The sequence below is a fragment of the Oppia nitens genome, unplaced genomic scaffold (assembly GCF_028296485.1).
Source record: "Oppia nitens isolate AA-2021 unplaced genomic scaffold, nextdenovo-longstitch-racon4-pilon3 scaffold1_pilon_pilon_pilon, whole genome shotgun sequence".
Taxonomy (NCBI): domain Eukaryota; kingdom Metazoa; phylum Arthropoda; class Arachnida; order Sarcoptiformes; family Oppiidae; genus Oppia; species Oppia nitens.
In genome coordinates, this window is record NW_026533199.1 from 4425760 (window position 1) to 4449155 (window position 23396).

General features: G+C 23.5%; 3 protein-coding genes across 9 annotated transcripts in view; all 3 read left to right on the forward strand.

Annotated features, from left to right (window-relative positions):
* Positions 1-1976: 1976 nt before the first annotated feature.
* On the forward strand, positions 1977-3762 carry LOC128951896 (nucleoporin p54-like). Its single transcript, XM_054297194.1, has one exon. It carries the CDS (start codon positions 2126-2128, stop codon positions 3725-3727), a length of 1602 nt encoding a protein of 533 aa, XP_054153169.1. The 5' UTR covers positions 1977-2125; the 3' UTR covers positions 3728-3762.
* A 507-nt stretch (positions 3763-4269) lies between these two features.
* LOC128951994 (ADP-ribosylation factor-related protein 1-like) lies at positions 4270-5390 on the forward strand. Of its 2 annotated transcripts, XM_054297314.1 has the most exons (6): positions 4270-4394; positions 4461-4639; positions 4710-4791; positions 4855-4925; positions 4994-5094; positions 5180-5390. In XM_054297314.1, the coding sequence occupies exons 1-6, from the start codon at positions 4376-4378 to the stop codon at positions 5265-5267; spliced, it is 540 nt and encodes a 179-aa protein (XP_054153289.1). In that variant the 5' UTR covers positions 4270-4375; the 3' UTR covers positions 5268-5390. The 2 variants fall into 2 exon arrangements, with proteins under 2 accessions (XP_054153289.1, XP_054153288.1); XM_054297313.1 differs by having other exon boundaries at positions 4270-4639.
* A 4337-nt stretch (positions 5391-9727) lies between these two features.
* The window catches only part of LOC128952307 (microtubule-actin cross-linking factor 1, isoforms 1/2/3/4-like), a 32767-nt gene continuing 19098 nt past the window's right edge, over positions 9728-23396 (forward strand). Inside the window, exons 1-8 of one of the 6 annotated variants that reach the window (XM_054297674.1) lie at positions 9728-9879; positions 10151-10646; positions 20005-20066; positions 20421-20438; positions 20520-20573; positions 22393-22482; positions 22604-22681; positions 22865-22957. In XM_054297674.1, coding sequence (XP_054153649.1) covers positions 10538-10646; positions 20005-20066; positions 20421-20438; positions 20520-20573; positions 22393-22482; positions 22604-22681; positions 22865-22957 — 504 coding nt within the window. In that variant the 5' untranslated portion in view covers positions 9728-9879; positions 10151-10537. Of the gene's footprint in view, positions 9880-10150; positions 10647-16869; positions 16979-17051; positions 17202-20004; positions 20067-20420; positions 20439-20519; positions 20574-22392; positions 22483-22603; positions 22682-22864; positions 22958-23396 lie in introns of those variants that run through there. The other 5 variants (XM_054297672.1, XM_054297673.1, XM_054297679.1 and 2 more) reach the window with 5 other exon arrangements.

The window sequence follows — 23396 nt, forward strand, 5'->3', positions numbered from 1 at the left end:
ATATTATATATCATTTTTTAGAAAAATTAAGTTCAATATTTATTTATAAACAATTTCAAATAATTTAAAATGTAATTTTAATTAGCTCTACCAATATATAATACTAACTTAATAAATCAATATTTTTATTCAGTTAGTAATAAATGTATAGCTAATATTAATAATATAATTATCAGTTTACGTATATTTCATTGTAATAGTAATTTAATAAAAAAAAAGAACAATTGTATGAATATATATGAAATAAATAAATATTAATACTTATAAACTGTTATTATAAATAATTAATTTAAATGTGACTAAAATGTATGAAACAAAACAAGTTATTAAATTTAATATACAGTATATTAAATTGCATTTTCTTCTATGTTTTGTTGCATTTGTCTAACTTTTCAATATCTGGTTACAGACTTCGGTAGAATTAATACATTGATATCACTATTTTATCGTCTATTGTTAAGCGGGATAGGGATCATAAAATGGACAACACTTACTAATAACATAAATTTATCTATTATAGGGACATGTAGTCGCTTATGTTAAATAAGTTATGTATTACTATCCTAAATGATTTTTTATACAAAGAGAAATAGAAAAAAGTATATATATGTAATAATATATAACTTTAAAAATTTAAAACATGATTGAATGGTGTGTCAAAAAAATTGTTGATGTTAGATATTAAATATCATACTGTATTACATAATTAAACACATACTGTATGTATGTATGTATGTATGTATGTATGTATGTATGTATGTATGTATGTATGTATGTATGTATGTATGTATGTATGTATGTATGTATGTATGTATGTATGTATGTATGTATGTATGTATGTATGTATGTATGTATGTATGTATGTATGTATGTATGTATGTATGTATGTATGTATGTATGTATGTATGTATGTATGTATGTATGTATGTATGTATGTATGTATGTATGTATGTATGTATGTATGTATGTATGTATGTATGTATGTATGTATGTATGTATGTATGTATGTATGTATGTATGTATGTATGTATGTATGTATGTATGTATGTATGTATGTATGTATGTATGTATGTATGTATGTATGTATGTATGTATGTATGTATGTATGTATGTATGTATGTATGTATGTATGTATGTATGTATGTATGTATGTATGTATGTATGTATGTATGTATGTATGTATGTATGTATGTATGTATGTATGTATGTATGTATGTATGTATGTATGTATGTATGTATGTATGTATGTATGTATGTATGTATGTATGTATGTATGTATGTATGTATGTATGTATGTATGTATGTATGTATGTATGTATGTATGTATGTATGTATGTATGTATGTATGTATGTATGTATGTATGTATGTATGTATGTATGTATGTATGTATGTATGTATGTATGTATGTATGTATGTATGTATGTATGTATGTATGTATGTATGTATGTATGTATGTATGTATGTATGTATGTATGTATGTATGTATGTATGTATGTATGTATGTATGTATGTATGTATGTATGTATGTATGTATGTATGTATGTATGTATGTATGTATGTATGTATGTATGTATGTATGTATGTATGTATGTATGTATGTATGTATGTATGTATGTATGTATGTATGTATGTATGTATGTATGTATGTATGTATGTATGTATGTATGTATGTATGTATGTATGTATGTATGTATGTATGTATGTATGTATGTATGTATGTATGTATGTATGTATGTATGTATGTATGTATGTATGTATGTATGTATGTATGTATGTATGTATGTATGTATGTATGTATGTATGTATGTATGTAAAACTTAAAATAAGTAACAATTAATTGACCAAAATTTCTAAAATTAATTAGTTATATAAAAATAATTAATAATGAAATTACAGTTCAATTATCTTAAAGTTATTAATTTTGATAAAATTTGTATAATATTTGATTAGTTTATGAATAGAGTGTAACATAATATATGAACGACTGATTGAATAGCGATAACCATATGATTGGACGTCAAATGCGAGCGTTTTTCGCAACAAATATAACAGCATTTGAGTGAACAGTGTTTTGACGATTCATATCATTATTATTGTATTTATCGGACAAACATTACACCAGTAATGACCACAAGTGGCGGCGGATTCACATTTGGCTCAACACCGCAGCCAACACTGGCCACTACACAGACGCCATCAGTGTTGGGATCGACAGCATTTGGCACTCAAAATACACAATCGTTTGCTTTCGGTGGCCAACCGACCGGTCAAACAACTGGTCAGACAAATGCCTTTTCATTTCAACCGTTTGGCTCTACGGCCACCACTACAGCGCAGACCACTTTTGGCTTAACACAGACTCCCTTTTCATTTACAAACCCAACCACAACAACAACAGCCGGTTCATTCAATTTCGGTGGTTTAGGTCAACAAACGACTAGTGGATCGTTATTTAGTGGACAACAACAGCAACGACCACAAGCGCCCACTTTTAACTTTACGTTGGGATCTACTTTAGGTCAAAACACACTTCAGCCACAGTCCGGTGCCCAACAAATACCACAAACAACACAACAAAATGCTAATATATTTGCGCCGAAGATATACAACGACGAAAGGGATGATATTATCGCTCAGTTTAATAGAGTTCAGGCCTTCTGGGGCTTCGGAAAGGCTTATTATTCAGCATTTATGCCGCCCTATGACATCAACCAAACAGATCCCACCAATCGTTTTAAAAGTATTGGTTATTCTGAATACAGAAAAAGTGATGATATTAGCGATATGTTGGACAATAAAATTGGTTTTTTGGTCAAAATGACAAACAATGAATCACAACTTAAGACACAATTATTGACATTTGAACAAAATATGAAACAAATTGTTGGCATAAATCTGATGATTAAATTAGAGATAACTAAAGTCTTGCCCGAAAACAAAGCTGTTCTCTCTCTTTTAGTGACTGATCCGACCACTAATAAGTCCTTAACTAGTATTCAACTTCAAAATTATTTCAATCAACAAAACATTAAAAATCAATTAAATAATGTATTTATGAATACATTTGTTAACATTGTTCAGATGTCATCGGTTGGCAAACAAGAGCTCGAAGAATATCTCAATACTCCTCCCAAAGGTATTGATGAGAGGTTATGGGCTCAGGCAAGACATGAAAACCCAGACCCCAACCGATTCATTGCCGTCCCATTAGTCGGGTTTTCAGCACTTAATGAAAGATTTAAACTTCAGGAAAGAGAGACCGAACAACACAGGATGAGACTTAAACTTATTACGGATGATGTGTCGGCATTGGAGAGACATGTTATGGAAACGAGATCCAAGTTGGATGAGTGTCGTCGCAAACACATTGCACTCTCTAATCGTGTTTTACGAATAATGATAGCACAGGAGATGCTTCGCAAACGTGGATACCCTATTCAGGCGGATGAGGATCAGTTAAAGGCCAAACTGGAAGCCATTCAATCTGAACTGTCAGCGCCAACCAAATTTCAGGGCTGTCTTAATGAATTGATGTCTCAGTTGAGACAAATTCAAAGTCAACATCAATCAGGCATTAGTGTCGCGTTAGACAACGATTTAACTTCACAGCTCAAGACTTTCCTAAAACAGGAACAGGAGGGCATATCACACCTCATATCTATTGTTAAACACGATGTCAAGGAATTGGATGCTATAAAATATAATAAACAATCGCCTAATGTTTGAATTATTATATAAATTTTTATAAATAAATAATTGAATTACTATTAAAGTAAACTATTTTTTTTATTTATTCATTTTATTTAACACTAGACTATTTAAATACTATAGTTATATCTGCAATACTGTAAGCCTTCAATCAATCAACAAAATGTGATATTAAGCTATAAATACTTACATTATAGACTGAGTCGACCGATAAACACTTTTTGTCCACAATTTTCGACACCCGATGCTTTAGATGTCAACCAATAAGTGGTTTTCTGGATGCGGAAACTATTTTAACAGAAATTATATAAGTTTATTAAAATATTAAACACATTTTATCTAAAAATTATTTAGTATTAAAATTATTAATATTTTAATTAAAAAATAATATTAAATACTGTATAATAGAGTAATAATAATCAATTATCATATGATATAACATTAAAATCTATTGTCAGTATTAGTTAATATATTGAATATTAATAAGTAATGTAATGTTTGAATGTTTTGTATGTTTACATCAATTGGTTGTGTAATACAATGTGTAATACAATATGTATTAATAATAAAGTATTTGATAGCATATGATGTGACACATCGTAAGCATCAATCACTTAATGACCACAATTGGTGACCAATAAAGAGTTGATCGTTGGATGAGATGATATGTTTTCATTACTGTACGGTTTGTGGAAATATCTAACCAGTCGTGATCAGTATCAGGTGCTGATCGTTGGTCTCGACAACGCAGGAAAGACTACTTTTCTGGAGCAGTCAAAGACACAAATCAATCAACATTACCGCGGAGTACCACTCAATAAGATAACGGCTACAGTTGGTCTAAACATTGGTCACATTCATACAAATGGTCTAACATTGAACTTCTGGGATTTGGGCGGACAGACAGAGTTGCAGACACTTTGGGATAAGGTTTGTAATAATAATTTGATGAAAATGTGTTGACATTTGATATAAATTTATACTGTATTTGAATGACTAGTATTACTCCGAATCTCATGCAGTCATATATGTTGTGGACTCGTCTGATACCGAAAGACTTGAAGACTCTAAAGTAGCCTTTGGTTGGATTTATTTGAACTCAAAATTGAATTATTAAATCAATTATTGAATATTTCTTTTGACAGACAAAATGATCACAAATGAGACACTGAGTGGAGTTCCTTTGCTTTTAGTGGCCAACAAACAGGACATTCCCGTAATTAATTAATTGATTGATTGATATATTAAAACCGACTAAAATTGTTATATTTATTGCAATTATAGGAATCACTTTCATTGCATCGAATTAAAGACATATTCTTCATGAGTGATGAATTAATCGGTCGACGCGAGTATTACTCAGTGTCCGCATCGGCTCTCAATGGGTATGACATTAGATTAGAAAAAAAAATTTGTTTTATGATTTACTTTGATTGAAATGATGACAATTGAATATATTTATTGTTACAGTAATGGTGTAAAAGAGAGCATAGAGTGGACAGTGGCGGCCATCCAGAGGAATGCTGTCAATAGACCGCCCCTTAATAGCGACGAATAGTTAACATATTTTTAAATTACATTCAAATTTTATAGATATTATTAATATTTATATCTTATTGCTAACAAATTTTATTAATAAAGTTTATTGAAATTTTTTTATTTACTTAAATAAATTAATCAAAGAACACAATTGACTAATTAGTAAATGGTATGTACGGTAAAAATTATTAAACTTTTATTATTACCGCAATTATTACAAATTAATATCAATATATTGCAATAGACCTATCAATATATGGTCTCAGTGGTGGTCAAAATGTAACAATTATTACCACATGAAAGTCATTTTTTAGTTTTATATTTTAATATGTGGTATAGTTTGCAAATATATACATTAAATGTGTAAAACGGGATCGTGGTCTTTCAAGTCTGGTCCTGGTCTTATACAGGGTAGGACGGGATAAGACTCGGAAGAAATTTTGAGCTCAACTTACAATAATAATATACATATACTATACAGTATAAAATTTATACTACATATGTATATATCTACATATATAACTGTAAATATAGTAAATATGTATAAATACATGTATTTTGATTAAAAAATGTTGTGAATTGTGGAAGTAATCAGTTAAGACTTAAATAAATATTTGGAAATATAATTATTTTAATTTTGATAGCGTTTATATCAATAAAACGGTAATAGTATTTTATCATATATGATATTCATTTTAAATAAAAGTTTGAATTATTTTTTTAAAAATGTGATCTATTAATATTAATATTTAAAAATTAAATACTATCAATATTTATAAAGATAATACTCTAGAATAATAATAATAACGAGAATTAATAAATAAAACATACAATTAATTTTTTTTAAAAACTACCAAAACAAGTGTAAATAAATAGTTATCAACAAAATAGTTAAGATTTAGCACAAAAAAGCATTACCGGTATTTAGTAAAATGCCATAAAGTCTTAATACTGCATTTCCGTTCAATATATAGTAATTTACATTATATACAATACTACTGTACATTAATATTTAAAATACAAACAGGATGATTTTGTTTTTATAGATTACTAAAAACATATTAAATAAATTTGTTAAATAAATTCTACATAAATAAAAATAAAATATAAATTTTTAACATTAAATTCAAACATTACTCTATGTTATTGATTATGTGAGCGAAACTGGTTAAAGAATTGAGGATTAAAAATGATTCAATCCTTAATAGTGTTGGCGATTGAAATGTAAAATAATGATTGAGCATGATCATTTAGTGTTATCCACTTTTCAATCCATCGAAAATAAGGATTGAATTTAATTGTTCAGGAAAATTGTGTCCATTCAGGAAAAAAGGTAAAAATAAAAGGATTATTCACTTTCGAAATTTAGTGTTCAAAATATATATTTAAATTTAAATTATATTCAATGACTTGTGATATAACACAATTAAATACAAACTAAAATATTTTGTTTTTGACTTAAACACTATGTTTTAAAATTTATTTTTATAAATATTTAAAATTTAAATCTAAATTATAATAAATTAAAGATTTTTAACATATTTTGTTTATTTTAGTAAATAATTTATTACATATTTTTAAAATACATATTGATAGCACATATTTTGATGTCTATGCTTAATATACAGTACATGTATTTATATTTATTATTATATTACGATTGAGGAAAAATATAAAGTTAATAATCATTAATTTATGATGAATTAGTTGAATATCTGTCTGATAAAAGCTTTTAATTATTATATTAATTAGAAATATTGTAATTATATAAATGTGGTTATGATATAAGTATTAAAATAATAAATTATCAAAATCTTAATTATTGAGTTTGTTTTTTTTTGTTGTTATCTTTGTTTTATTTTAATTATCATTATAAAAATGATCTTATATTTATAGTACGAAAAACTTTATTTATTTTTTAAGGTCAATATTACAGTATATTTAACTAAAATACAAAAATAAATAATTAAAGTTAAAGCAAAAAAAATTTAACATATATTTTATTTTTATAATTCGTATTATATTTATCATATAGTAAATAATAATATAAATAAGTAAATAAAGTATTAAAATTGTTTCAAAAAAAAATATTTAACCAGTAATTAGCTTAAAGTTTATTAGTTTTCAAATTTATAAAAAGCAAACTAGAGTTAAAATAAAACAAAACGTTTATAAAAAAATAAAAAACTTATTTTTAGAGATTAAAAGCAAAAATTTGATGAAATAGTGGTCCGTTAGTTGTGGTTGAGGTCGACATGTAATGAGATAATGAATATAGTGAATGGTGTGGGGGTTATAGGGTGTATGAGCTGTAACTGAAAGAGTTCACTGAGAGTCATATGGTTTGGTATTATATAATAAGCACTGTTATGTTCATAGTATATAAAGTATATACTATATAGATATACCTGTTTGACGTCTTTACAGACAATATTTAGAGGTAAATAACACTGACTTATGTGAAGCGTGTATTTAAAAAAAGCGATACAAGTATTGCAACAAAACTATTGCACCGATTGTTTTGACTGAACGCTCACTACATTTTCATTCACATATAAAATACACAATGAGTTTAAAGTTTTATATGACTAGTATTTGTTATGGCTTTGAGAGGTTAGTTATGTCATATAAAAAGTTGACGGTATCTCTTATATTTCATATATCCATTAAATGGCTTTATTTCGACCAACACTTTACACATACCAGTGCTGACAGAGTCAGTATGTGTTATAAATAGTGACGATTGAATCGATTTGTTGTATAACTCTAATCCCTATTCACTCTCTCAGTCAGTCATTCCCATAGACACACAATTAGTGAATAAATATATACAGTATATACAGACCTGACTACCAGTGCAATCCCTATTCAAGTCTTTACTCTAATGTTTAACTCACGAGTCATAATAATACATGACTTTGCCTTATAATTCAATATCATTTGAATCATTAATTAATTAATATGTGAATTCATTTCAATAGCAAACAACACGATATTAGTTGCAAATATCATAATAAATAGACTACTGTTTGCAAACTATGGTGTCATTCAATATAAAACTGTATTTTTTAAATAATAATTTTTAGTATCTATTTGTGAGAAAATTGTTTGAAAATTATGGGAAAAATCGATGTATTGTTTGGCAAGTATTGCATACATTTTGAATACAGTATTCAATAGTGACTGTACTATAACTATATGTACACTATGTGTGACTCAACTCTAATATAACTGTAATAATAGTAATAATAATCATAAGTGTTATCATTGACTCCAATAGTGATTACATAAGCGAACTGTTTTAGTGCAATGTGTTTACCAAAAAACGTGTCAATATTGTATATATCAATATAATATTATTTTTATATTTTTATATTCAAATAAAACTTAATTGTGATATAACTTAACAATTTTTTAAAATTTTAATTAACGTCAATACAGTATTAGTATTAATTGTATAATATTTAAAAATATTTTTACTCGATATTTATCATACAGTACTAACATAACAGTTATATATGTGTTGCTATGTTTCAAATCAATGTTTTATTTCCAATACAACAACATATGATAGTCTAATATAATGTAATGTAAGTCATTTAATTATATTTTATTAATATTATTTTGTATTAAAATTATTCAAGTGAGTTATATGATATATAATTTATATAAACCTTTATAATATATGCCATATTATAATAATAAATTATAATTAACTATATAATGAGAAAATGATATATCATATTATTATTAAACTAGTGTCCGATCATTTTGAAGACAATAGTCTATCAAAAATATAAGGTCAACATTAATAGTCTTGTAATATCACTATTTATTTAAAAAAAATTGTGACAATAATTGTGTTGAACTAAAAGATATTATGAAAAAAAAAATTATTTTGAATTAGTATAGCATTTGATAAATTAAGTTCAACTCAGGCACTACTTATTAAAAGCTTATATAATTTAATTTTATTATTTTAATTAAAATTAATATATCTGTATTAAATAAAAATTTATAAATTGTGTTGGATGATAGTATTATTATTAATTTGGAGGATAAAGCTAAGTTTATCAAGTTATTAATATATATATATATATGTACTAATTAGTTATGATATATTTAATTATTCAAAAATAATTATTTCTACATTTATTTTATAATTGTAGTACTCATCACAACACAACACCGGATATATCAACAAAATATTTAAAATCACAATTTAATGTCATTAATGACATTTGACTAATATTTAACTATTTTTAACCCCACTTAAGTCACTTATTTGTTTTTTTAATGAAATAATTATTGAATGAATTACAAAAATATAACATTTATTTTTTTTTTAATTTTAAAACATCTACAATATAATGATATCAATTATTATATTAAATGAAAAGTTAAACAATCGATAAATTTAGATAAATTTTGGATAAAAATAATTATACTATTAATAGTATTAATTTGAAAATAACAAAACGGAAATTGTTTTGTCATCAAACTAATAGAGATCAGCTCAAGAAGTAATACAATTATTATTTGGCACATATTATAATAAACATAAAGATAGAGTGTGTGTCACTTTAGGACTATCCAACTACTGGTGCCCATTGAGTGCGCATATCTGTGATGTAAGCCTTTTTGCTGTCGTTTTTCTATCGGTGCTCTCCTTTAGCTTCTCTCTTATCTAATAAACTTGTCTATCTATATGTTGTATGTTTTGTATATTAAATATATTAATAATAGTATTTACCCCAAAAAATAACAATAATATACTTAATATATTCTTGACTAATACTTAATATATATATTTTTAACACTGAATTGTCTTTCCCTTATAGATAACACAGTACTTATAATATTATATATATATTTATTTATTTATATATAAATGATATAAAGGCGTGAATATATTGAATAGACTCAATTTGGCTCTCGATGTGTATGTGATGGCAATGCTGTTCCCAATCAAAGATATTGTATCATATGTTGTATAATGTAATGGTGTGTTGTGTTTGTCAACCATAAGAATATTCAACAATTGATAGCAAAGTGTATTTCAATGCTTTAAGAAAATATATATCCGATTCTAGTCTTTATGATCTCTACCACAACAACAACACCAAAGAATTATTATTTTCTATACAATACGATACCGACAACAATAATAACAACATTGACATCAAATCATTAAATGATAGAGCAGTCGGTTCTCGAGCCAAGAGACGACACTCAAGTAGTGATATCCGTCAGTTTGGTGTATGGTATCCAAAGTTAGGCAACTGTCCGATGGATCAACATATCCAAGAGTTTCCGGTAATAACAGAATGGCTTAAACAACAGCCGCTCTCTATCCTTCAGTTGGATGCGGCCGATAGGATCGTCCTATTTATAGCCGGTTTGTCTCTCTCTCTCTCTTTCTCTAATAATTTACTCTAATGTAAGAGTCATTTACATATACTATATATTGAATGCCAAACGCAGAGCATATATAGCACACATAATATTGAAATGTTTTATAATAACTTATAATAAATGCCATTGAATTATTTATTCGCAAAGAAATTTATGGTATTTACAACAAATATATATCACTATATTTATTACTATTTTACTATCACTTATAATCCATATGTCATATATTATGCAAAATCTGTGAATTTTAAGCATACTTTCCTATTCTTAAAATGTGTGAAAAAAATTAAAATGACTTAAATTTAATGACAATTATTATATTTAAATATTTATTAGTAGTATTATTATTATTTTCTAAATTCTTGAATTTGGATCCTTGATTCTCATTAAAAAAACAAATATGTAATTAAATTATTTTTAGTAAATTATTTTTTATTTATAGCATTAGCGTTGGTTTAGTTGACAAACATTTTGATAAACTGAGCATAACTTTTTGATCTGAATCTTGAAACTCAATTAAAATATTTTAATCTATGAATACTATATCTTAATATTAATATAGACGACTGTTTTGTTATTGTTTTTTTTACTAATTTGTATCTTCAAAACCGACTACAGAAAACATTGAAATGAATTTATTTTAATAATAAACTTATTTTTTTTCATAAAACTTATTTTAAACCAAACTTTAATGTATTATTGCAATACTTTAAGACTTGATTTAGTTTTAATGTTGAAAAACATGACAATAATTCTATTATTATTTACTTAAAATAAAATGTGTTCTCTTTTTTTCAAAATTTAGCTAAAAATATCCTAAATATTTCGTAAGAAAATATGTTTTTATTATCACTGAAATAGTATAAAATTTTTAAATATATTAGTATTAATTGAAATTTTATTGGAATAGTTGGAATTAATTTGGTAAAAAATTATATAAAAATATATTACAATTAAATAAGTTTTTTTATTTCATAGACTTTTATTAAAAAATAACGGAATTCTACACCCATTAAGTTATTGATAAAAATCACAATTTTTTATTATAATAACAATAATATAGATTTTTATTACGATTTTTAAAAATTTATTAAATGCATTTGAATGTATATAATAGTTTTGTATTGAATTGTTGACAAAAACCCTCATAATAATGAATCCTATGTTTGAAACACCGGATCATTTTTTTTTTTTTGAAATAAAAAATGTCAAATAGATATTCAATTCAATGGTTTTATTACTTGAATAAAATTCCGTTAATAAGAGACCGACAAACACAGCACGACTTCTTTTAGTAATATTTACATCTCTTATAAATACAGTATAAATATGAGGCATAAAAATACTCAACATTTTATTAAATGTTGTCTATTCAGTAGTTAAAAGCAATGTATTGTTTTGTACAGTATATTGTTTTTATAACTATTTAATTTTTTTATTATAATATTTTCTATTTATATAATGAATATTTTTTTATTCAAGGTTTTCAATTATATTAGACATATCTGCCGATATTTATGAGTTGTTTATCAATAATTGAATATTGTTTTTGTGATAATAAAAGAGTTATCAATGATCTACAATATAGAGGACAATATACAGTATTAGACAATTTGGGTGTTGTTTAGAAACACAGAATAATGATTTTTTATTGTTTATTAAAGCATTAAAGCAATTGTAAGCATAGATTTGATTCTTTATATTTGTTATGTTATCTCATAATGTATGACAATGTTTGACAGAAATTACTTGAAATAGATTTTCATTGAATGTGATAAATATGAATATTTTATTATAAAAAGTACTTTATTTCATATACAAATAATTTCAAATTTAATATTAAATATATATATATAATATACAGTATAATTTTTAGTAGATATTTATTTAAGTATTAAATACAGTACATTTTTAAGATTTATTGAGTCATTGGCATTGTACCGGTATTGTGGTAATATTGTTAACATTGAATTCTCATATTAATCTAAGTTAAGAAATGTGGTGATGTATTGATGTATTGATATATGAAAATAGTTAACACTTAATATGTTGGCATTAAATGTCTGTCCCCTGAAAATCATGAAAGTCAGCCGTGATCTTCTCAATCAATGATTTATGAGATTTTTCTTTAAAAAAACAATCATATAATATATGATATTTACTTTCGATATACTGTATTTCAAACTTTTACTTATCTTTATTTAAATGTATTTGATTTGAAATATTTTTATCCGAGTCATTGTCGGGTAAACTTTTATTCGCTTTCCTGTCTGTATTTCAATGTTTTTCTTATTCACAATCATTGGTTTATGACTTAAACTACTGTAATACTAATGGCAACTCCTGTACGTTCAAAGGTTAGACATATAAACTCTTCAAAAATATTAAAGAAAAATGCATTCAAGCGATTAAAGAAAGCAAAAGTTTTTTGTTTATTAATGTTTTTCATTATTTGTCTGTATTTTCTAAACACATTTTTAAAATCTATGTATAATGTCATCGCTTTAGTGTATAAACTACAATATATATATATATATATATATATATATATATATATATATATATATATATATATATCAATTATAGTCATAGTTTTGGTAAAGATATCAGTGTTATTGTACTTTACTATTAAACATTTTTATTGACTTTGTTTTTACACTTTATTTTGATTTCATCTAAATTAATTATTTCTAATATTTTCTTAAATAAAGATTTAATAAATATTTGACTGTATTTGGTTATATAAATTAAATATTTTTAAAAGTATAGTTTTTGAAAAATTTAAGCATTTCTAATTTAAAGGAAATATAATGTATTTTATATTTTTATTATTTATTCAACTTTTTAATTGTAATGATTGTTGTTATCTATAGAAAATCAAATTAAATACATAACACACTTTACAATAATAACTGTTTTTTGCCAATAATCCAATCTATTATTATTTAGTTACACATGAAAATTATATTAAAGATTTATTTTGCTGATTGTCTCGCAATTCAATTGTAATGTCAAAAAAGTTTAAAACAATTTTTATGCTTAGTTTTAACAAGGTTTCGCTTAGAGTCTAAATAATAAACCAATATTTTTCTTAAATAATTATAATTTACTATTTATTATTATATTATTAGATAATGTATTGTTTTTAATTAAAATCTTGTTTATAATACACTTACACACTAATTATGGACACGAATTCAAATATTTGAAGAATTTTATTGAATTTGGTTTTATTTGTTGTTTTTTCTTCTATTCAATTGATTTCAATATTTCATTACATATCTTCTCATCAAATAATGCTTAGAAAAAATCATTTTCTAAAACAACATATAATATAAACACCTGCTATTGAATATAGTATATTACTATTAATTACAATAATATTAATAATTTTGACATTGAATTTTATAGATGTTTATATAAGAGCTCTTAATTTTTGTTTAATTATTACATATTTATTCATTTATTTATAGATTATTATTATTTTTAGTGCTTTTGTCTGATTTTTACGTTCTATAAAATATTTATATTACATAATTGTCTTTTATGTTTAAATAATAAAGTTTACTTATTATAAATTATTATATTGTTGTTGTTAACTAATGAATAGGTAATAAGCTTTTATCGTTATTATTATGAATAAAGCAATATTTTATTATTATTATATACCAGTAAAATGAATAAAAATCAAACAAAATGTTAATTACAAGCAATAAGAAAGTGTTTTCCTAAAAAATGCCATAAAATTTGAAACTATTTTTCAAATGCACTGAAAGCACGTTTTGCTGCTATATTATACTGGAGTTTGTTTGTAAGCACTGGTATATCAAATCACCTGCTGGTTAGACCTTGTCTTATATGTTGTTTGCGGACTATAACCGTTTCAATTGAACTCAAAATTCATTGACTTTTCATTTATAAATTTGATACCAATTATCCATATCTCGACCACTAATATCTTTAAACGTATAATCAAATGTTGTCCTTATTTTAGACCAAAATGTTTTGCTCCAATTCAATGCCATTGAAATCATTGAACAAATTGATTGTATTTTTGCTATTATTTAATACGTGTGATAATCGTAATAGTAATTATTACTAAATAATAATTTATGCTATAATATGATAATTTTAAGTAATTTCAATTTATTATCTAAAATTATTTTTTATTTGAAATATATTTAACTTTAAAATAGAGTATTTCGTGAAAGTAATGATATAATATTCAAGTTTTATGACATGAAATCAAAAATTGCTTAGATTTGAGGCTTAATATTACTTAACAGGAATTGAGTATAAATCTTATCGTATATTAAATACAGTCAAAACACGTTATTCAGATTAGTTTTATGAATATCTAAAAAAAATCTTTGCGAAATTTTTTTATGTGAAAACTAATTTTAAGTATTTTTGTTTATTATCCTGCAGTGGAAAAACATTTATAAAAAATATAATTTAAATAATAATGAATTTTAACAGTTTTTCAAAGAATATATTTTAGTTTAATTTTCAAATCACTGTTTTTTATCGTATAATATCTTATCTCACAAGTTGTAAATTATTATTGACACAAGTTTTCACATTAAATAATACATTTGATTGAATGTTTACAAAGTCAACACCAAGAATGCAAACTTTAAAAGTTAAAAAAATCTATTAATAAATCTATTATTAATGCATTAAATATTTGATGAATTTATTAAATGAATTTATTAAATAAATAATCAATTGAATCGGATTTTATAATAATAAATATATAATAATTTAAAGTATTTTTACTCAATATTATATTATAAGTACCCTTTAAGGCATTGTATCCTTGATCAGTTATTTCAAATGACAAGTAATTGTCAAAACATTTAATAACTTGTAATTTGATATTTAATTAACTTACATATTTTGGACATTTTTACGGTATATTAAAGTTACACAATAGGTAATCACTTGGAAACGGATTTTATTATGTCTATCATAAACTTTCCCACATTTTATTATTAAATAAATAACAAATTTCTCAAAATTATTATTACAATATAATTGTTGTAACTATTAATACCTTATAAATAAAGTTCATTTGATTTACAATTTCAGTAACCAATGAGCCGTTTCTTTACCATTTTATATCAAATAATATCAAATGTTTGATTGAGTTTTATAAAACACAACATTAGTAATATTATAATTACTAACAATACATTTGTTTTACAATTAAAATTGTTTTAAATTAAGTGATATTTAAATATTTATTATCCTTGACTTTTATATATGGCGTATATTAAGCAAATAGTTACCGTATTTAACTTTATCAACGAACTTCAATTCATTAATTAAATTTGTCTGTCTGTCTGTCTGTAAATAAGTGTGAGTGTGTGGACCAGTAATTATAAACTATATCTTAGTTTGTAAGTTATTATTGTGAGCTGAAGAAAGATTTTTATGGTTTTATTTATTAATATTAAATTAAATTAAATTAATAAAAATATATATAATTAATATAGAAATAATAGCGATGATAGGTTTCGTATGGTAAAGTAAATTTTGACAGCATTACCTTAAAAGCTGTGAATATTAATTACCGTAGTTTATACTTTCTAGAATTTTATTTTGGCAATGCTATCATTATCAAGCATTATCAACTGGTTATTTATTCAAATTCATGACTCGACACTAATATTGTTAACATATTTTAAATACATTTTTGCTCAAACAAAAAGGTTATCGCACAGTAAATATTATATTTATATACAGTATGTTATCGATATATCCAAACAATTTTATATAAATAAGTTTATGTATTAAAAAAAATAACACAAATAACTTAGCTTTTAAAACATTGCATTTTTGTAATTTTAAATTCTTATATTAAATTATATAATCATTATTTAAATTATAATTATTCATTTAACTTATTCACTTTATTAATAAAAATATTTAAAAATTAGCTTTTAATCATTATACTATTAAATTAAACAAGTATAAATATTTTAAAAATTAATAAATTATGATGATAATTTTAAATAAATTTATATAATTTGATTTATTATATTTGCAGTTTTAGGGGTAAAATGTTTGACGTATTTTATGTTGAGATACGTGTTTTTATAATAATATTTTGACAGATTATAGACAATTTATTTTATGATATAAACTATAATAAAGTTTGTATGAAATGTAGTATTATTTGTTTAATAATGATTTTGATAAGCAATTAAATAAATGTCATTTAAATAATAGCAATGAATGAGTGAATTGGTTTAAAGTCTAATATATTGTATAACTTTTTTGACTTAATGGAGAGCAACAACAGTAAGTCGGGTAATGTTATTGTTATTACTGTTGCCATAAGTATCACAATATAATTATTGTCACTAAATATATAATATAATAGAGTGTCGACTGATGTGGAAGTTCTTGAATCACGTAAACTCTAAAACAGTTAATACAGACATAAATACCAATGATGTGAATGATGTGAATGATGTCAATCATCAAACATATGAACCCATATATAAACTACAAATGCTTAATACTATTGAAGGTATTTATCATTTTTAATAATTTATTTATTTATTCAATTTGTCTGTTATTTATTGCATTTATTCAATTATCTTTAGTTTTTATTTTTCAAAAAATAGACAATAAATCAAATATGAATTTAGAGTATTAATTTAACTTAATATAATACCCTATATATCATATATTTTCTATTTAATGACTATTTAAAATGTTGATAAAATTATTATCACTTTATTGTTATGATTCATTATTTGACTTATATAGTAATATATGGTATGATAAATATATTGACATTTGAAATTAATTAATATAACAATTAATTTGTTTTTTAATATAAAAAAGCAATCATTTAAATGATGGTCAAGTGTTTAATTTATTTGGTTATCGGTTTGTTAATTAATAATTGAATTTTAAAAAATATTGTTTTGTATAACTTTTAGTCAATAATTTAATATTAACTATACTTTGTTAAGCCGGATATTGACTAATACATAGAGTATTTAACTGTTAAGTAGAGTAAATATATAAGTATTTTATGATTTAAAAGGGTTTTATAAATGATAGTCATTTGAATAAAATGAATGAATATTATGATTATATTAGATTATATTATATATTATTTACTAAACTAAATGCATATAACAGTCAATAGTTTGGTCAGTAATGAGCCGTTTGAACATCTGTTGACTAATTCAACTGTATTTGTGGCACACAGTTGTTATAATACTATAATTGATGAACAATAAGGCCTACAATATGTTTAGCACATATGGCAAGTATTTGAAGGCAAACTTAAAAATCTCATAACAAATATGAAAAGTTGTTAACATTTTAAAAGAAAGGGATATTGACTTTTGTTGAGTCCATATGAGGAAAGTGATGCAAAACAACTCATAAGACTTGATTTGCCGGCACAGAGATGTCGATAGTAACTCTTCCAGTGTTTTAAAGTTTGTCTGTTTTTTCATAGGTATTACTTGTTGTTTGGTTACAAACACACATTTATTGCCCATTTGTTTAATACTTTAATTTATTTTATGATATTATATGTATAAAATTGATAACAAAAGTAGTGTAAGAAGTTTAGTGAAAATATTTTTAAAAAGTTTATTTACAAAAAATAATGTAATTTCAATACAACAAAAAATATTTGAAAATTCTAAAAAGTTCCTTGGTCTTTAGTAAAATAATTTGATTCAATACATTCTATATTTAGCTAGAATAAATTAGTCAATGAAATAATTTTTTGAATTAACAATTTTAATATTACCAAAATTAAATTTTATGGACAGACACACAGATTTCATTTAACAATTTTTTTTAAGTTGAAACAAAGTTTAAATTATTTATTTATATTGTTTTTTATATATAGAAACATTTGTAACATTTACTAAAAAACAAAAAACATATGTTGACACTTTTAAAATAATTAATATTTATATGATTTACATAATAAAATTAAAACAATGATTATTTAAATTTAATAATCAATAAGGGGTGATTAACATATTACGTTTACACTTGAAGGGAGGGGGTCAGCCAAAGCGGACTTTTGCGAATGAGGGGGAGGGGAGGGGTAGAGATTTTAAGAATGTTTGCATTTGGATAATATTCTTAGTGGTTAGCGGTTAGGGATATGTGAATGTAATTTTTTAAAATGACTACGAATAATAGCGAACATGGGGGAGGGAGGGGTCTAGATTTCTTAAAAAGTACAAACATAATATGTGAACGGCTCCTAATATAGATTAATTATTTTTTATTATAATTATCATAATTATTTAAATTAATATATATATAAAATATTGTTCATAAATGATAATTATTTAATTTCTAATTTTGTAATCTATAAATAATATATAAACTATTTTAAAAATATATCTTTCACCAGATGCTTTTATTTAAGTATTAATTTTGTCATTATATCAAGATTTAAAAGTTATATTTTCAAGGATTAGTCCAAATTTTTATTCATTCATTAATTTTTTTATAATCGTATAATTAGTCAAACCTTTGACAAAAATATAGTTATATTGAAAGCCCACTCAAAATTGTAAGCAAGGTTTTATCAAATATTATTAATAAACGTATTGAGGAATTAATTCCTTATTTGGTCTCAAAATATACAGCACAGCAATGGGTGGAAAATATTGAGTTTGTGTGAGAGCCGTCACATTACAAAGTATTGTTAAATTCAATGTTTGACTAAAAATATTTGTAGGTTTTTAAAAATATTGTTTACTATTGCGTTATTAAGTAAACTTCAAATTTGATTACAACAACAACCTCTAACCAACTTATAAGGAGTACATTTGCGTTATATATATTGTAGACACGTTTAAACGTGTCTTAACTTTCACTAAATACCTATTCATAACTTTATGACTGCAATACCTAACAGTGCTTTAAACGAAAGGATATCTGTGCGCGAAATAGTTAAGAAACGGACACCTTTTGGATCAGTTTATATGACTATTGCTTTAATGAGATTTCGTGACAGGTTTTCACAAAATATTCATTTGATTTAAAAATTTCAATTATCATTTCAATGCTCACAATGTTTGGATTCGTGTCTAAACACATCCATTGAGACTCTGTTCACTAAAAAAATCAGTGATAGCTATAATACAAACAATAGCTATAATAATAATATTATTATTATTAATATAAACAAACAAAAAATATAAAAATATATAAAGTTAAAGTGTCATTAAATTTAAAGTCATTTAAAAGTTTATACCATAAATAATTACTGGCAGTGATGTACCCCTATATTGAAGGAAATGATACAATTGATGATGAATTGTTAATTATGAAAATTTCAGATGAAAGGGATGCCATACAGAAGAAAACGTTCACAAAATGGGTTAACAAACATCTAATTAAGGTATGATTTCATTATAATTATTTTATTTGTTACCAAACAGATAATTATTTTTTAATATATTTATAAAATCTTAATAAAATTTATATTGTTTATAAAATAATCACAAATCTTGTAACATTAGATGAAATATATTTTAAAAGTTATTTTATAGAGTGAAATAATTTATTCATTATACATATGCCAAAATAAAACATAAAATTTAAATAAAACTAAACTAATTTACTTGTTATGCAAATATTTAACATATTTTAGAATCTAACTGTAAATTTTTAAATATGATTTATTGATACAAATTTATATACTATAAACTAAATAATTATCTTATTTGTTAAACTGCTTCCATTAACATAATAGCATTGGATCTATACTGAGGTATATTTGACACAATTTCAACTACTTTTAAATTAACATTAAATCCTTACTTTTGCTTTCACTGTCATCTCTATACTATAGACTTACACGTGTTTACACGTTTGCAATGATAACTGTTTCACTGAGTGTAATGAAGTAAGTTATTAATTGTTTTCACGCGCGTTTCTATATTTTGTCCAATATGAAATCATTAAATTACTTTTATAGTTTAATTATATCTTTATTAAGTTAAAATTGTTGTTTTATTGCAAGTATATACTACTATAATACTAATTATTATCGCTGTCACCATATGTTTACTAAAATATTAGACAATATTTAGAAAATAATGTTTTTATTTGGGAGATATGTAGACTCAGTAAAGATCATTTTCAAAATAGGTGAGACTCGTTTTTTGAGATTTAGTTTTTCTATAATATAGAAATAATTATATTTTGTCTTTAAATTTTGATTTTATATGTCTACCTACCTATATGTTAGCTCAATGAGGTAATGATATTTAAGATAGTTAAATTTTGTAAATTTTAAATTATATTATTTAACAAATAATTTTTTACATGTTTATATATATATTTTTTAATCATATTAAATTGTTTTCGAATAATACGACCTTGATTATTAAAAATTTAATAACATTCTATAAAATTAGATAGAAAATGAATGTTATGCCTTAATTTAAATTAATTTAATATTACAGATTATTTAATTTATTTGGTATAATTTGATAGCTTATTGAGAAATTAACAAAAGTAATATTTTTCATTATATAATTAGTTACTTATAGATATTATGATTAATAAATATTTAAGATTTATAAATAAATAGTTATTATGTGGAAAATCATATAAGCTAGCAAATTTTATTAAATAGATAAAATATTTTATTTGTAAAATAGAATTAATTTAAATTAAAATTTCATTATTTAGTTTGACATTCTAGTTTCTATTTTTTATAAGATTTTAATTTTTAATAATCAAGGTCAAATCATTGTAAAACTATTTAATAAACTGTAATTTAAAGTGACAAAACAATTGTTTAATTATTTTTAATTTATTAAAATTTTACAGAATTTGAATCTCTTTGAATTTCTGAGATATCAAATTTGTCTGAAATATTATACCGGTTCCCATATAAATCCAAATTATTGTAACAATCTATTGGAAACATAAGTTAAAATGTAAATAAGTTACAATAAAAATATTTTGGTTACAATTTCACTCACATATAAGTTACTGTATTTACAAAAACTATTTTGAAAATGACTTTTTCTCACATAGTGTTAATAACTTGTTTTGTTTCATACATTTTTATCGCATTTAAATTAATTAATTAATAATAACAATTTATATATATTTAATTTCTATATATACAATTATTTTTTAAAATAAACTATTATATTATAATTAAATATACGTAAACTGATAATTATATTTACAATAGTAACTGTACGTTAATTAATAAAATTTATATGAATAAAAATAATAATTTATTAAGTTATAATAATAAATATGTTTAGAAAATTAACAGTCACATTAGAAATCATTGAAATGGTCTATAAATAAATATTGGATAAATTTTCTAAAATGCAATATTTTTAATAATAATAATATTTTATGTTGAATATTTTTACCACATTTACATGATTTAATTATATTATTATTAATTAATATTTATAATCATATTAAATATTCTTTCATTGTTATTAGTAATTTCTTATAGGAATGATTATTTAATAATGATTATTTATTTTTATATTTTTGTATAATACAGTATTACATGTTTTATATTATATATTTATAATAATGTATGAAAATAGTGTATTTTTTGTTGATTTGAAAGTTATTGTAATTATTTTGCAAGAAATATAAGTTATTGTATTTAATATAAAGTAATAAATATTGGAAATCTATAATTGATTTGATTTGTTTTTATTGTTAATTAATTGAAATAATAGGTTACCAAAGGAGTGGTAGATTTATTTGAGGATCTTCGTGATGGACACAATCTTATATCATTGCTGGAGGTGTTATCGGGAGAAATATTGGTAAGTAATTGAACTCAACTCAATTGCTTAACACTTGTATCAATGGATTTGCATACAGGTGTTGACTAATTGAGAGGTGATTTATGTTGATATCAATACTAATATCTGTTATAATGTGTAGTCTCGTGAAAGGGGGCGTATGAGGGTTCATATGTTACAAAACATTCAAATATGTCTTGATTTCCTTAAACGGAGAAAGGTTTGAGAAATAAGTTTTAAGTTAAATATTATTTAATTAAATACTCAAAAAATTATCCGATTATTAATTATTGAATGGTTTCGTGATATTTACCAAATTGCATGCTATTATTATGTTTTTAATAAAAATAATGTTTTAATATTTTTTTCTATACATTTTTATTATATAATAATAAAATTATAGATAAAACTGGTTAACATCAGAGCTGATGATATCGTGGATGGAAATCCAAAGCTAACGTTAGGCCTTATTTGGACAATAATATTGCATTTTCAGGTTAGACCGGATCTTTTGTTCAGTAATTTTATAATTAAAGCGAAAAAATGTATTCACAATATTTTCATTTATTCATTGCAAATAAAAATTATAAATGAAAACCATTAAAATAGCAACAAAATTAAATAAAGTTTTAAAGCATTCATTAGACTTTAGTATTTTCATGATATAATTAATTAATTTAGTGTATTATATAAACACAGCTTATTTACAGTGTATATTAATACAGCCTATGTATGCATATCGATGTTTAGTCACTTTGCCTACAGAGATAAGACGATCCTATCTTTTCATATATTGGTGGCAAACTTGATAGTCGGGTTAAGTTATGCAATATATATATATATATATAGTATAGTATAGGGGTATGTATGGGTATGGTATGGGTAAGGGTTTGGTATGAATTAGAAAGGGCAACAAAATTGGAGAGTCTTCGGGG

What these genes read in the sequence shown, in the direction of transcription:
- LOC128951994 (XM_054297313.1), top strand. Translation starts at nt 4,376, where the DNA reads ATGTTTTCATTACTGTACGGTTTGTGGAAATATCTAACCAGTCGTGAT. An exon ending in AGACTCTAAAGTAGCCTTTG is followed by an intron (nt 4,792 to 4,854) that starts GTTGGATTTATT and finishes TTCTTTTGACAG; the next exon opens with ACAAAATGATCACAAATGAG. An exon ending in TCCGCATCGGCTCTCAATGG is followed by an intron (nt 5,095 to 5,179) that starts GTATGACATTAG and finishes TTATTGTTACAG; the next exon opens with TAATGGTGTAAAAGAGAGCA.
- LOC128951896 (XM_054297194.1), top strand. Translation starts at nt 2,126, where the DNA reads ATGACCACAAGTGGCGGCGGATTCACATTTGGCTCAACACCGCAGCCA.